Source organism: Magnolia sinica, chromosome 6, assembly GCF_029962835.1.
Source record: "Magnolia sinica isolate HGM2019 chromosome 6, MsV1, whole genome shotgun sequence".
Taxonomy (NCBI): Eukaryota; Viridiplantae; Streptophyta; class Magnoliopsida; order Magnoliales; family Magnoliaceae; genus Magnolia; species Magnolia sinica.
This window is the reverse complement of record NC_080578.1, coordinates 102,717,337-102,730,334: the sequence shown is the minus strand read 5'-3', so window position 1 is coordinate 102,730,334 and position 12,998 is coordinate 102,717,337. Positions and strand designations below refer to the sequence as shown.

At 39.8% G+C, this 12,998-nt stretch overlaps 1 protein-coding gene across 2 annotated transcripts in view; it reads left to right on the top strand.

The window, feature by feature from the left end:
• LOC131249343 (translation initiation factor IF3-1, mitochondrial) overlaps positions 1-12,998 on the top strand; it is a 37,637-nt gene that overhangs the window by 10,323 nt on the left and 14,316 nt on the right. For both annotated transcript variants that reach the window (XM_058250030.1, XM_058250029.1), the window contains exon 4: positions 4,611-4,709. In XM_058250030.1, the coding sequence (XP_058106013.1) occupies positions 4,611-4,709 (99 nt within the window). The remainder of the gene's footprint in view (positions 1-4,610; positions 4,710-12,998) is intronic.

Sequence of the window (12,998 nt, the reverse complement as noted above, 5' to 3'; positions counted from 1 at the left end):
CAAGGACATCATCATCTATCTCATTTCTTCTTCCAAAACTATATCCTCCATATATGCTTCCATGTCCTCTACTTCCTTTTCTTACATGACTATTTTAAGTCCCCTTCTACAAAAATATTCTCTCCGATCGGAAATCTTTGCATTAGTTATTCACTTCCTCCCAGAATTGATCCTATCCTCTAATGCTACCTATGGCGCAGATGCACGAATAACATCGATTATCTCCTTTTTTAACACAAGCTTTATTTAATGAAATAATATCACTTACTCTCCTAACATCTACAACTTTATCCTTTAAATTTTTATCTACCACTATCCCTACCTCATTTCTATTATTGTCCTTTCCTATAACCAAAGTGCATATCCATCAATTTCTTTAGTTTAGCCCCGTTCCTCTTGGTCACTTGAATGCAAGCCATGTTAACTCTTGTTCTTTTCATCGTATCCACTAACTCCACACTCTTACCTGCCAATGTTTTTATATTCCATGTGTAAGATGAATCCTATTCTCTTGGACTAGCTTCTTTAACCGTGCACGTTTGGAATGACCTGGGAACCCTTTCCTACTTCTCACAAGTCAACAACTGGGTGTTGTTGTGGCATGTCGCTTTTGGGGGATGCCCTAGCCAACCTTTGCCCATTTCTCATTGAACCTAGGTTTCAATGCGGAGCGTCATGTACAGGGAATGCCCTAGCATGAATTTGGAATGTTATATTGTTTGGATTAATGCTGCAAGTTATGGCATGAGATTGATGCTGGCTGCCAGCTTGACGCAACCCTCCTCTATCTATGCTGGGGATTGGCAATGAGAGCAGAAAACCCCCACACTGTAATAGACTATTACATAGGTTGATTACAAATTTACAATCAAGCACTATCTAATAGTTATTACATAGGTTGATTACAATCAAGCAGTATCTAATAGTTATTACATAGGTTGATTACAATTAATGAGTCAATCTTCTGCCTAATTGCATTGTGGGCTAAAAGAGACAAGGCATCCCAAACCTAATTTTCTTAATAGCATCAGCCCATGATGTTGTGAAAGAAGCTAGTATTGTGTTGCCTTCTTTAAGTTACAACTCTTTGGAGCTAGACCAAGGGCAAGGCAAGTAAAAATTTGACCAATGGCTGACAGAAAAATTAGTTTTAGGGTATCAAAATCAATTAAATTAGTTTTTAGGAAAATCTGCTCCAAATTTTTAGGAAACCTGTACAGAGAACAACAGACTTATAGGAAACCTGCTTCAGTACAGAAACCAACAGATTTCTGGGAAACCTATGATCTATCCCAAATACATCTAACTCAAAATCTCTTTTTATTTGGACTTTCTAAAATTAAGTTGCTTTCTTAGCTCAAAAACTCTAATATCCTTTCTAAAACCTAGTCCTAAATAATTTTGAATGGAAATGCCAAAGTTTCCTAAACCATCCCAGTTCTTAAACAAAAGAAAAGGACAAACACAGCCATTTGTTAATTTTAAAAAATCCAGAAAAGTTTTAGCAAGCCTTTCATCAACACGTACAGGTAGAGCTTAAAAATGGAGAGACTGATTTCAAAATCAAGTCCAAATCTTAGAGAATTAGTTCTATGCTGCATATGCATGCCAACATTGCTGTCAGAGTTGTCCTGAACAAATGCACAAAACATAATTCAGATGAAGGGAAGGACTCATTGGATATCAAAAAGCAGTACTTGGATTAAATCAATTCCCACCTAATCACTACCAGCAACCCCTTGAAATCATGCACTTCTTGTGCCATTACTTGCACTAGCTTCTTGCACTGCAGGCTAGCAGAGTGCAGAACTCTATTACTCTTTTACCTTACTACTTGACAGGGCGAGGATTCAAGTAAAGAGGTGTTCTAAGGTGATTGGTATATGGAGAGAATGGTGATGCAATTTGTGACACACATGTCAATGTTGTATATGTTTGTGAAATTTGAGCCCTTCATTAGATGGAGAACCCCCTTGACATACTCCAGCCAGAAAATTAGGGGAATTTGTTCATTAAGTGGGCCACACTTGTTTGAGGAAGATGGTTATGATAAATATTACCAACATTCTATCGTCAATATACTTATGTGGGCCGCCCAGTGAGTGGAGCAGCTTGATTCATCGGACTAGGCATGCTCATGTTGGACCTTATTGGATTAGTTGCACGGGTCCTTTTATTGCTATGCTAGCACGTGTTTAGATAATCACCACTTTTTTTTTTTTTTTTTTTGAAATGTGAAATTTTATCAAGCAAAAAGCAAAAAGAGAACAAAGAAAAACATGCCAGCAGCCACAAGAAACTGAAAAAAAAAAAAAAAAAAAACTAGGAGAAGCTAGAGAAACCTAAGGATCTAAAATTACAACAACAGCCAGCGCCACAGCTGGGACATCCCTCAAAAGACATTACAGAGCCCAATCCTGCATAAATTGGAGAACCCTCAAGAATACCCCAGCCACCACTTCAATCTCTCCTTGGGCATTTTATTCCTTTTCACGTAGAGAGTAGACCATATGAATACATCTACCCCTCTAAAAAAAGAAAATAAAAAAGAAAATAAAAGAAACGTCTATCCTCTTATTTCTAAATATTTTTCTTTTTTCTTTTTGTTGCATTCTAATGCTGCCTTTTATTTTCAATTTAGTCTTAAAATAAGGTCTGCGTTCTTTTGTGGTGAAACTTCCGATTTCAGCATTAGCTGAATGGGTATAGTGCAACCAGATAACCAACCATTGGTAAATTTGGAAACAAGTTTGTATCAGTCTCCACTTTAATAAAGGTGACTTGTTTTATTGACCCTTGACCGTTGTTTGTTAACTGTTCAATTGATAACCTCCAACTAGATGTTAGAATCGTTCAATTAATTTTACTATTGAAATGTGTCATCCACGATGAACTCTATGATTTGGATGGCAACTTGGGATAAGTTGAAGGCAAACTCCTAGCTTTGCACCCAAATGCTGCTGCCAGATTTTGGTAGTCAACTACACACATTTGCAGCCCTAGGATTCCACTCTCCTAACCATCAGTTATGACCCAACACTGCCTTGGAGCACCAAATTATGTTTCTCAGATTCGATACTTCCCTCATGCCAGTGTCGCAAAAAGAAATAATATCATCTGCACACTATACATGAGAGACTATAAGACTTGCCCCCCCACACCCACCCACCCACACACACACACACAGAACCTGCTAAGGAGGCTCTTCACCACTACCTTGTCAAGCATTTTACTCGATGCCTCTTTCACCACTACACACAATAAAGGGGATAGAGGATCCCCCTACATTAAGCCTCTTAAGCCTTTGAACATTCCTCTGTGTACCATTGATCAAAATTGAGAAATGAGTGGACACTACACATTTAGCCATCCAACCTCTCTGCCAAACCTAAAAGCCCATTCTATGCAGCATGTATTCTACGAACTTTCAATTCCTGTGGCCATATGCTCTGTCCATGTTGAGTTTAGAGGTCACCCCCAGTCTACTTTCTATGTGCCTGGAACCAACACATTTAGGAGTGACCAACACCCATCTAGAATGTGTGCCGTAGACAATAACCCCTAGGACATCATTATCATTCTACCCAGTACTTTCCTGAGTCTCGAAGACAACACCTTCGCTAGAATGTTATAGGCATCCACAATTAGGCTTTATAGGTCTAAAGTGTTTCAAGTACTCTGCCCCATCTTTCTTGGCCATCAATGTGTTAAATGACGCTCTCAACTTCTTAGAGAGTCTCCCTTTGGCGTAGAACTCGGAAATAAACTCGATCAGGTCCCCTTTCATGTCTTCCCAAAATTCTTGGAAGAACAATATCTAAAAACCAATTGTTGAGACCTAGGAATTTCTTCAGTGAGCTCTTCAATCTTTTCTTCGATTATTGATGAAACAGCTCTTTGAGGAAACTAATGGGTATAAAATATCCGAGGATGGTAGTAATTGAGCTAGGATAGCACCGTGAACACCTAAAACTTAACTCCAAACTATAGGTGATTTATGAGATTTGGGTTTTCATTGCATCACACAGCACCAACATGTCATCTGTGAACTGGGGATGAGAAATGGAAAACTGCCAGGTTCCCCCCTTTGAACCCTCAATAATTAGCATTATCTACCCTGGGTACCTTTTAAAAGTGCTGGTGGGAAGTCCATATATGAGAGTATAAAAGAACTAGAATTACATGGATATACACCCTCATATTCTACCTTTTTGTTAATAAAACCTTCGTTTTGATTATATTTGCTTGAAGTGCGAAGTGAAGCGGCAAGAAATTTGGGTGCGGGAGCGCGGAAGCGCTTGTTTCAAAATGTAAACAAGTATAAATAGGTAGGAAGCAGGAGTGGGAGTGAGGGTCTGAACTGCGATTCGAAGCGGAGAGGCACCTAGTTAGAAGGATCCTGCAAGGCTGCAACTAAATTTTTGATTGCTAAAAAGATATCATGTCAGCCTCTGATCTAGGGATTTTATATGCCAATGTAGCATTACATGATTTTGATTTCAGTCAATTTGCTTTCCAAAGTACCATTCTTTCTTCATTCTATTACTCTTGTCATCCATTATTATTTTGACTTGTGTGCTCAATAATCTCTCCAACTTAATGTTGCACAGGTTGGACGAGATGCAAAGCCACCTGTTTGTAAGATAATGGACTATCATAAAGAGAAATACAAACGACAAGCAACTATTAAGGATCGTTTGAAAAAAAAGGTAAGGTACAATGTACTTTCTGCATTCTTCAATCTATGACTACTCCAAATTTTAATTTCTTTTGGGGAGAACGAGGGTTTCAATTTTACCGTTCAGAAATTAAAAAAAGAGGGCTCAGTATCTCTTTTCACTTTGAAGAGACCTATTATATTGATGACCATTGTCTAGAGCAATATTTTAAAACCCAGACTTTGCTGTTCGGTGCAATTGCCAGGAAATTTAAATTAATGGAAATAAAAGAATTAGCAAAAGATATGGGTCTGGCATAGCTGTTGCAATGTTTGTTCTCCAAGTTGTCTGAACTTTACCTGTGACTTTTTTATTTTAAAGAAAATTCATTGACCAACTTGGTTGAGTCGGGTTTCTGGTGATCTTTCCTGTTTCTGTGTCTGGCTCCAGTCCAGATGGGTTTAGCTAACTTCTGGTCTGGTCTGGGTTTTAGAACACTACCAATCTGCTTCCTGCTTCAAGAAAAAAAGAAAAGAAAAGAAAAGAAAACAAGCTTGAATGCATGATAGATGTGATGGAAATATGTCCTGTTTTTTGGTGGAATTTTTAGTAAAGATATGTTAGAACTTGAGCTCATTATTTGTCATAGGTCAGAGAGAAATGAACAGGATCTTTGTTTCAGTGTGTATTGAATATCATACTCGAAAAATTCATTGCATTTTTCTTACTGTTGTCTATAGCTCCGTGAAACCAAAGCTGCATCAATTCATGCATCAATTTGATGCATGTGAGAGCATATCTAACATGTGTAAACATGGAAAACCTGTTATATACATCCATCATGCTTGTATTTTAGTTTACCAGTGCAATACTGACAATACTCAACTGTATGATGCCTAGTACTAACTCTAGCACAAACACTATGACTTGTTTGAGTGTTACATGTTTTTCTCTGTGCTTGTAATGTAGTAAAATGCACCATTACTCACTTGCATTTGTGTACTGTATGTTAATATACCATTACTCTCTCCTGCATTTATGTATTGTATTTTAAGGCATGCTTAGATGTATCCCAGAATGAGAATGAAATCGAGTGTGCATCAGCTGGTGCACATTCACTCGATTGGAGCTGTTTGGTGCATCTGGAAAAATATTAATAGCTGGATGTGCTACTGCTCTTGTCTGCAAAATGTGCCACAAAAATGAGAATAGGGTGATAATGGTCTGAAACTGTTATTGTCCCAATCACATTCACAGTCTGTCTCTCTAAAAATCGCTACAGTTTATGATCTGCAAAAGGCACACTTGCTCATCTCTTACTCGGGTGCGAAATTGTTTATAATTTCAGTGCTCAGGCCTGACTGAAAGCTGAAACATTTCTAATACATACGGAGGGATTTTTTTTTAGCTCTATGCACTATTGTGACTCTTTATGTTCTGTGACTTACAGAGTTTCAAAATACTGCAAACATTAGCTTGATTCCAATTAGTATGGACATAATGAGATAACTTCTCACTTTGCAAGGGATGAATAGTTTCACTTGCTCAATTTCATTGATGGGTTAGATTGATGACCTTCTCACTAACTGGACCTGAGTCTGAAATCCTTGTTCCCAAGCTGTTGGTCATCAATTTGCAACATCTGCATCGTGGAGAGTGTGAAGTTGATCTACTTTTGGAAGCTTGAGATCTTGATTAAATTGCAGCTCTCTGGAAACTTCAACGCCTGTCGAAACATCTATCGGCTAACCTGGGGACTTCTCCAAAGAGGCGAAGTTGTGAAAATGCAATTATTTCCATCAGTGTTGGCGAAGGTTGCCTTACGGATTGAATCCTATATTCTTGCTTCTCATGTGCACTCAGAAATGTTTAGTCATGCAGAACAGTTACTAATGCTAACAAGCTGGGAGAGATTTTTATATCGGATCAGCATATCTAGCAATATATGCATATGCTTTAAATTCCCATATGTTGGTGCTGTGTATGATCTGCTTTGTGGACGAAGACACCGGTACTGGGTAATTACATTCTCTTGAGAAGTTAGTATCAAAATTTAGGATTTCTAGATGCTGGATTTCTTTTGTCATTTTCTGCTGTATATGGTTCTCAGGTCCTTTCGACACCTCCATTTTGTTGAGTCCTTGGACAAGAAGTCTGAGATAAAATACCATGATTTTGCAAAACATCTCAAGAAGGCTTTCGACATATATTCACTCCCATTGTTAGAATGAAGAACTTTAATGGGGCATTGGAATTGATTAGCAACTTCATTGTAAAAGGCCTTGAACATATTAAAAACTTCATGTTTAAATTTCATATTCTAAATCCGTGTCCTGCGAGAATGATCATCAACGAAAGTCATGAAGTATTTGTAACCTAGAGTAGAGTCAATAGGCCCAGGGCCCCAAACATCAGAGTGAATCAATTCAAAAGGTCTAGACTTCCTCGCAGTTGAGTTGGGAGGAAACACAATCCTATGATGCTTAGAGAATTCACAGGTATCACAACATAATGGGTTTAACAGTAGAAATACAAGGAAAAATAAGTTTCAATTTTGATAAAGATGGATGCCCTAAATGGCAATGCCATCTTGACACGGATTCCCTATCTAACGACAAAGTACCCATAAGACTAGTAGGGGTATCATTGACAAAGTAAATCCCGTTATGTTCACTGCCCCCACCAATTGTCCACTTCGTCTGGAGATCCTGAAATGCACAATGAGAAGGAAAGAATGTTATAGAACAGTGCAATGATTTAGTAACAAAACTAACAGACAACAAATTCAATGGAATGGGAGGGACATGAAGAACAAAAGATAGCTGCATAGTAGGAGAAAGGGTAATGGATCCAGTCCCAGAGATGAGGGAGTGATTACCATTCACAATGGTAAGAAAACTAGGTTGACTAGTAGGTTCATAAGATTGGAAAAGATGAAGCCTACCAGTCATGTGTGATGTGGCTCCAGAGTTGATTGCCCAGGAGGGAGATGAGCACACATGGAGTGCAGTACCTGACCGGGATAAGCAAGCACTTGAAGAAGTAATTGCATGGCATCATATACTCCTCGAGAGATGATAACTGAATTACTTGAGGGCGGCATACCGCGGGGCAATGCTGAAGGTAGTTGACGACATTTCTCAGAACTAGATATAACACCCGCCATATGACTATAAGTGCCTGCCCACGAAGGACAACCAACAATATCCCTACATCTATCAATTGTATGGTTAGTGCTATTGCAATGAGAGTAGGTATGAGAAGCCATGTTTGGCACCCATATCCGCTACATCAACAAGCTGTTTGGAAAAACCTTATAGTTTGGCAGTATTTGCATACTATTTATATAGCTCAAATGTCTTTCTTGTTATATTGACAATATATATATATATATATATATATAGATATTGTCAATATAACAAGAAAGACATTTGAGCTATATAAATAGTATGCAAATACTGCCAAACTATAAGGTTTATATATATATATATATATATATATATATATATATATATATATATATATATATAGGAATGCTTAGCTGCGCACTAGTTCTCATGAGTTCTTGTGAGAATTTTTGAGAACTCATTTTCGGTGATATGAGCCCAAAATCTGAACCATCCACCTAATGCAACACCCCATGAAATTCCTGGGGCCCAACTTTTACCTTGATCCAAAACTGTGGTGGGCCATGATGAAAGAGGGAGGAAACTATTTCCTTTTGCCATGGCCCACTAGAGTTTTGGATCAGGGTAAAGGTTGGGCCCTTAGGGTTTTATGGGCTGCTACATCAGGTGGACGGTTCATATTTTGGGCTCATATCACCGTAAACGAGTTCTCACGAAAACTTGTGAGAATTGGTGCCTAGCTGAGCATTTCTCTCTCTCTCTCTCTATTATATGTGTGTGTGTGTGTGTGTGTGTGTGTGTGTGTGTGTGTGTGTAGAGAGAGAGAGAGAGAGGAATGCTCACTTGGGCACCTTCTTACGTGAGCACCCGTGCACACCTTTGCACACGTGTCATGGGCACAAAATCTGAACGGTCCACGTGACGCGGCACCCCTTGAAACCTTATGGGCCCAACTTTTAGCTTGATTCAAAACTCTAGTGGGCCATTGCAAAGAGAAACAGTTTCCTTCCTTTGCTATGGCCCACTGGAGTTTTGTTTCGGGCTGAAAGTTGGGCCCGTAAGGTTTCAAGGGGTGCCGCATCACGTGGACCGTTCAGATTCTGTGCCCATAACACGTATGCAAAGGTGCACATGGGTGCTTACATAAGAAGGTGCGTAGGTGAGCATTCCTCTCTCTCTCTCTCTCTCTCTCTCTCTCTATATATATATATATATATATATATATATATATATATATATATATATATAGAGTAATGGTCTCCTGCGAACCATCCCGCACGCTAACTTGGTGCGGTCCAATTCCCACCGCAATGAGTAAATCGGATTGGGTACTGAGTAAACTCAGTTGGGCCCACTGTAAATGGATTTGGTCTATCCACGCCGTCCATCCATTTTTCAAGCGCATTTTAATGGTTAAGACCAAAATGGAATCATTTCCAATGCTCAAGTGGACCATAGAACAGGAAACATTGGGAAAAATAATTTCCACCGTTGAAACCTTTCTAGGGTCTATAGTGATGTTTATTTGTCATCCGGCCTATTCATAAATCACACAGATATGGATGAATGGAAAACACAAATATCAGATTGATCCAAAACTTGTGGCCTCAAGAAAATTTTCAACGGTGGACATTCAATTCACACTGTTTCCTGTGGTGTGGTTCACTTGAGCTTTGGATATACTTCATATTTGGGCTTAAGCCTTAAAATTATCTGTTAAAATGGATGTAAGGAGTGGATGGAAAATATAAATCACAGTGGGCCCCACAAAGTTTACTTAGTACGTAATCCACTTCCTCGCAAGAGACCTGGGCGCGGATTGGCTATTGACAGGTTGAGAAGCGATGTCACCAAATATTGTGGCCCCACCATGATATATGGTTTGTATCCACGCCGTCCATCCATCTGGAGAGATCATTTTAGGGTAATATCCAAAGAATGAGTCACATCCAAAGCTCCAGTGGACCCCACCGCAGAAAATAGTGGGGAGAGTGACGCAACCGTTAAGTTGGGATTAGATACTGACAAAGGGTACACGAATTAGATACTAACAGGTTGAGTAGGGAGACTGGCTACTACAGTAACATCACCAAGTTATGTGGACCCCACTATGATGTATGTGTTGTATCTACAATGTCCATCCATTTGGAGATATTATTTTAAGCCATGAGGCAGAGAATGAGGTAGATCCAAAGCTTTAGTGGGCCCCACCATAGAAAAGGCCCACCATGATGTTTTTTCCAAAATCTAACCTGTTCAAAAGCTAACAAAGACATTAAAGAGAAGGGAAATTACCAATCTAAGCTTGATCGAAAACTTTTGTGGCCTTTAGAAGTTTTTAATAGTGGCATCACTCTCCCCACCGTTTTTTGTGGTGGGGTCCACTGGAGCTTTGGATGTGACTCATTCTTTGGATATTATCCTAAAATGATCTCTCTAGATGGATAGACAGCGTGGATACAAAACATATATCATGGTGGGGCCACAAAATTTGGTGACGTCACTTCTCAGCCTCTCAATAGCCAATCCGCGCCCAGGTCTCCTGCGGGGAAGGAATTGCGTATAGAGTAGGCCCGCCGTGATTTATATATTCCATCAACTCCTTACATCCATTTTAACAGATAATTTTATGGCTTAAGCTCAAATGAAATATATCCAAAGCTCAAGTGGGCCACCCCACAGGAAACAGTGTGAATTCAATGTCAACCGTTGAAACTTTTCTTGGGGTCCACAAGTTTTGGATAAATCTGATAAAATGCACATTAACATGTTCTACTATGATTAACACATCATATGACATGATTAAAACAGCAAAATATATTAAAAAAAGTATAAATACCTATTTTTGACGAATTTATGAAAAATGGCCCACAGAGCTTTGATTCAAAAAAATCTATAATATAATGTGTTTTTCTATCAAATACCTAGCTAAGGTTGGTCGAAATTAGTAGTAGAAGGAGTTAGAAACAGTTTGGAAGCAAGATGTTTCTAAAAAACGGCTCGTTACGCCCCGTAACGGCCCGTTACCCCCGTATCGGTCCCGTATCAGCCGATACGGGTACAAAAAATCGAATCGGCCGTTTCGCACCGTTACCGTTACGTATCGGCCGATACGGCCGATACGTAACCGATTTGGCATACCATGCTCATGAGTTCTTGTGAGAATTTTTGAGAACTCATTTTTGGTGATATGAGCCCAAAATCTGAACCATCCACCTAATGCAACACCCCATGAAATTCCTGGGGCCCAACTTTTACCCTGATCCAAAACTGTGGTGGGCCATGATGAAAGAGGGAGGAAACTATTTCCTTTTGCCATGGCCCACCAGAGTTTTGGATCAGGGTAAAGGTTGGGCCCTTAGGGTTTTATGGGCTGCTACATCAGGTGGACGGTTCATATTTTGGGCTCATATCACTGTAAACGAGTTCTCATGAAAACTCGTGAGAATTGGTGCCTAGCTGAGCATTTCTCTCTCTCTCTCTCTATTATATGTGTGTGTGTGTGTGTGTGTGTGTGTGTGTGTGTGTGTGTGTGTGTGTATATATAGAGAGAGAGAGAGAGAGAGAGAGAGAGAGAGAGAGAGAGAGAGAGAGGAATGCTCACTTGGGCACCTTCTTACGTGAGCACCCGTGCACACCTTTGCACACGTGTCATGGGCACAGAATCTGAACGGTCCACGTGACGCGGCACCCCTTGAAACCTTACGGGCCCAACTTTTAGCTTGATACAAAACTCCAGTGGGCCATAGCAAAGAGAAACAGTTTCCTTCCTTTGCTATGGCCCACTGGAGTTTTGTTTCGGGCTGAAAGTTGGGCCCGTAAGGTTTCAAGGGGTGCTGCATCACGTGGACCGTTCAGATTCTGTGCCCATAACATGTATGCAAAGGTGCACATGGGTGCTTACATAAGAAGGTGCGTAGGTGAGCATTCCTCTCTCTCTCTCTCTCTCTCTCTCTCTCTATATATATATATATATATATATATATATATATATATAGAGTAATGGTCTCCTGCGAACCATCCCGCACGCTAACTTGGTGCGGTCCAATTCCCACCGCAATGAGTAAATCGGATTGTGTACTGAGTAAACTCAGTTGGGCTCACTGTAAATTGATGTGGTCTATCCATGCCGTCTATCCGTTTTTCAAGTGCATTTTAATGGTTGAGACCAAAATTGAATCATTTCCAATGCTCAAGTGGACCATAGAATAGGAAACATCAGGAATAATAATTTCCACTGTTGAAACCTTTCTAGGGTCTACAGTGATGTTTATTTGTCTTCCGACTTGTTCATAAGATCACACAAATATGGATGAAAGGAAAACACAAATATCATATTGATCCAAAACTTGTGGACTTCAAGAAAATTTTCAACGGTTGACATTCAATTCACACTGTTTCCTGTGGTGTGGCCCACTTGAGCTTTGGATATACTTAATTTTTTGGTTTAAGCATTAAAATTATCTGTTAAAATGGATGTAAGGAGTGGATGGAATATATAAATCATAGCGTGCCCACAGAGTTTACTCAATACGCAATCCGCTTCCCCGCAAGAGACCTGGGCGCGGATGGGCTATTGAAAGGTTGAGAAGCGACGTCATCAAATTTTGTGGCCCCACCATGATATATGTTTTGTATCCACGCCATCCATCCATCTGGAGAGATCATTTTAGGTTAATATCCAAAGAATGAGTCACATCCAAAGCTCCAGTGGACCCCACCGCAGAAAACAGTGGGGAGAGTGACGCCACCATTAAGTAGGGATTAGATACTGACGAAAGGGTACACGGATTAGATACTGACGGGTTGAGTAGGGAGATTGGCTACTAAAGTGATGTCACCAAGTTCTGTGGTCCCCACTATGATGTATGTGTTGTATCTACAACGTCAATCCATTTGGAGATATTATTTTAAGCCATGAGGTAGAGAATGAGGCAGATCCAAAGCTTTAGTGGACCCCACCACAGAAAACAGCGAGAAGATTGATGCCCACCATTGAAGCCTTTCTAAGGCCCACCATGATGTTTTTTCGAAATCCAACCTATTCAAAAGTTAACAAAGACATTAAAGAGAGGGGAAAATACAAATATAAGCTTGATCGAAAACTTTTGTGGCCTTTAGAAGTTTTTAACAGTGGCATTACTCTCCCCACTGTTTTCTGTGGTGGGGTCCACTGGAGCTTTGGATGTGACTCATTCTTTGGATATTACCC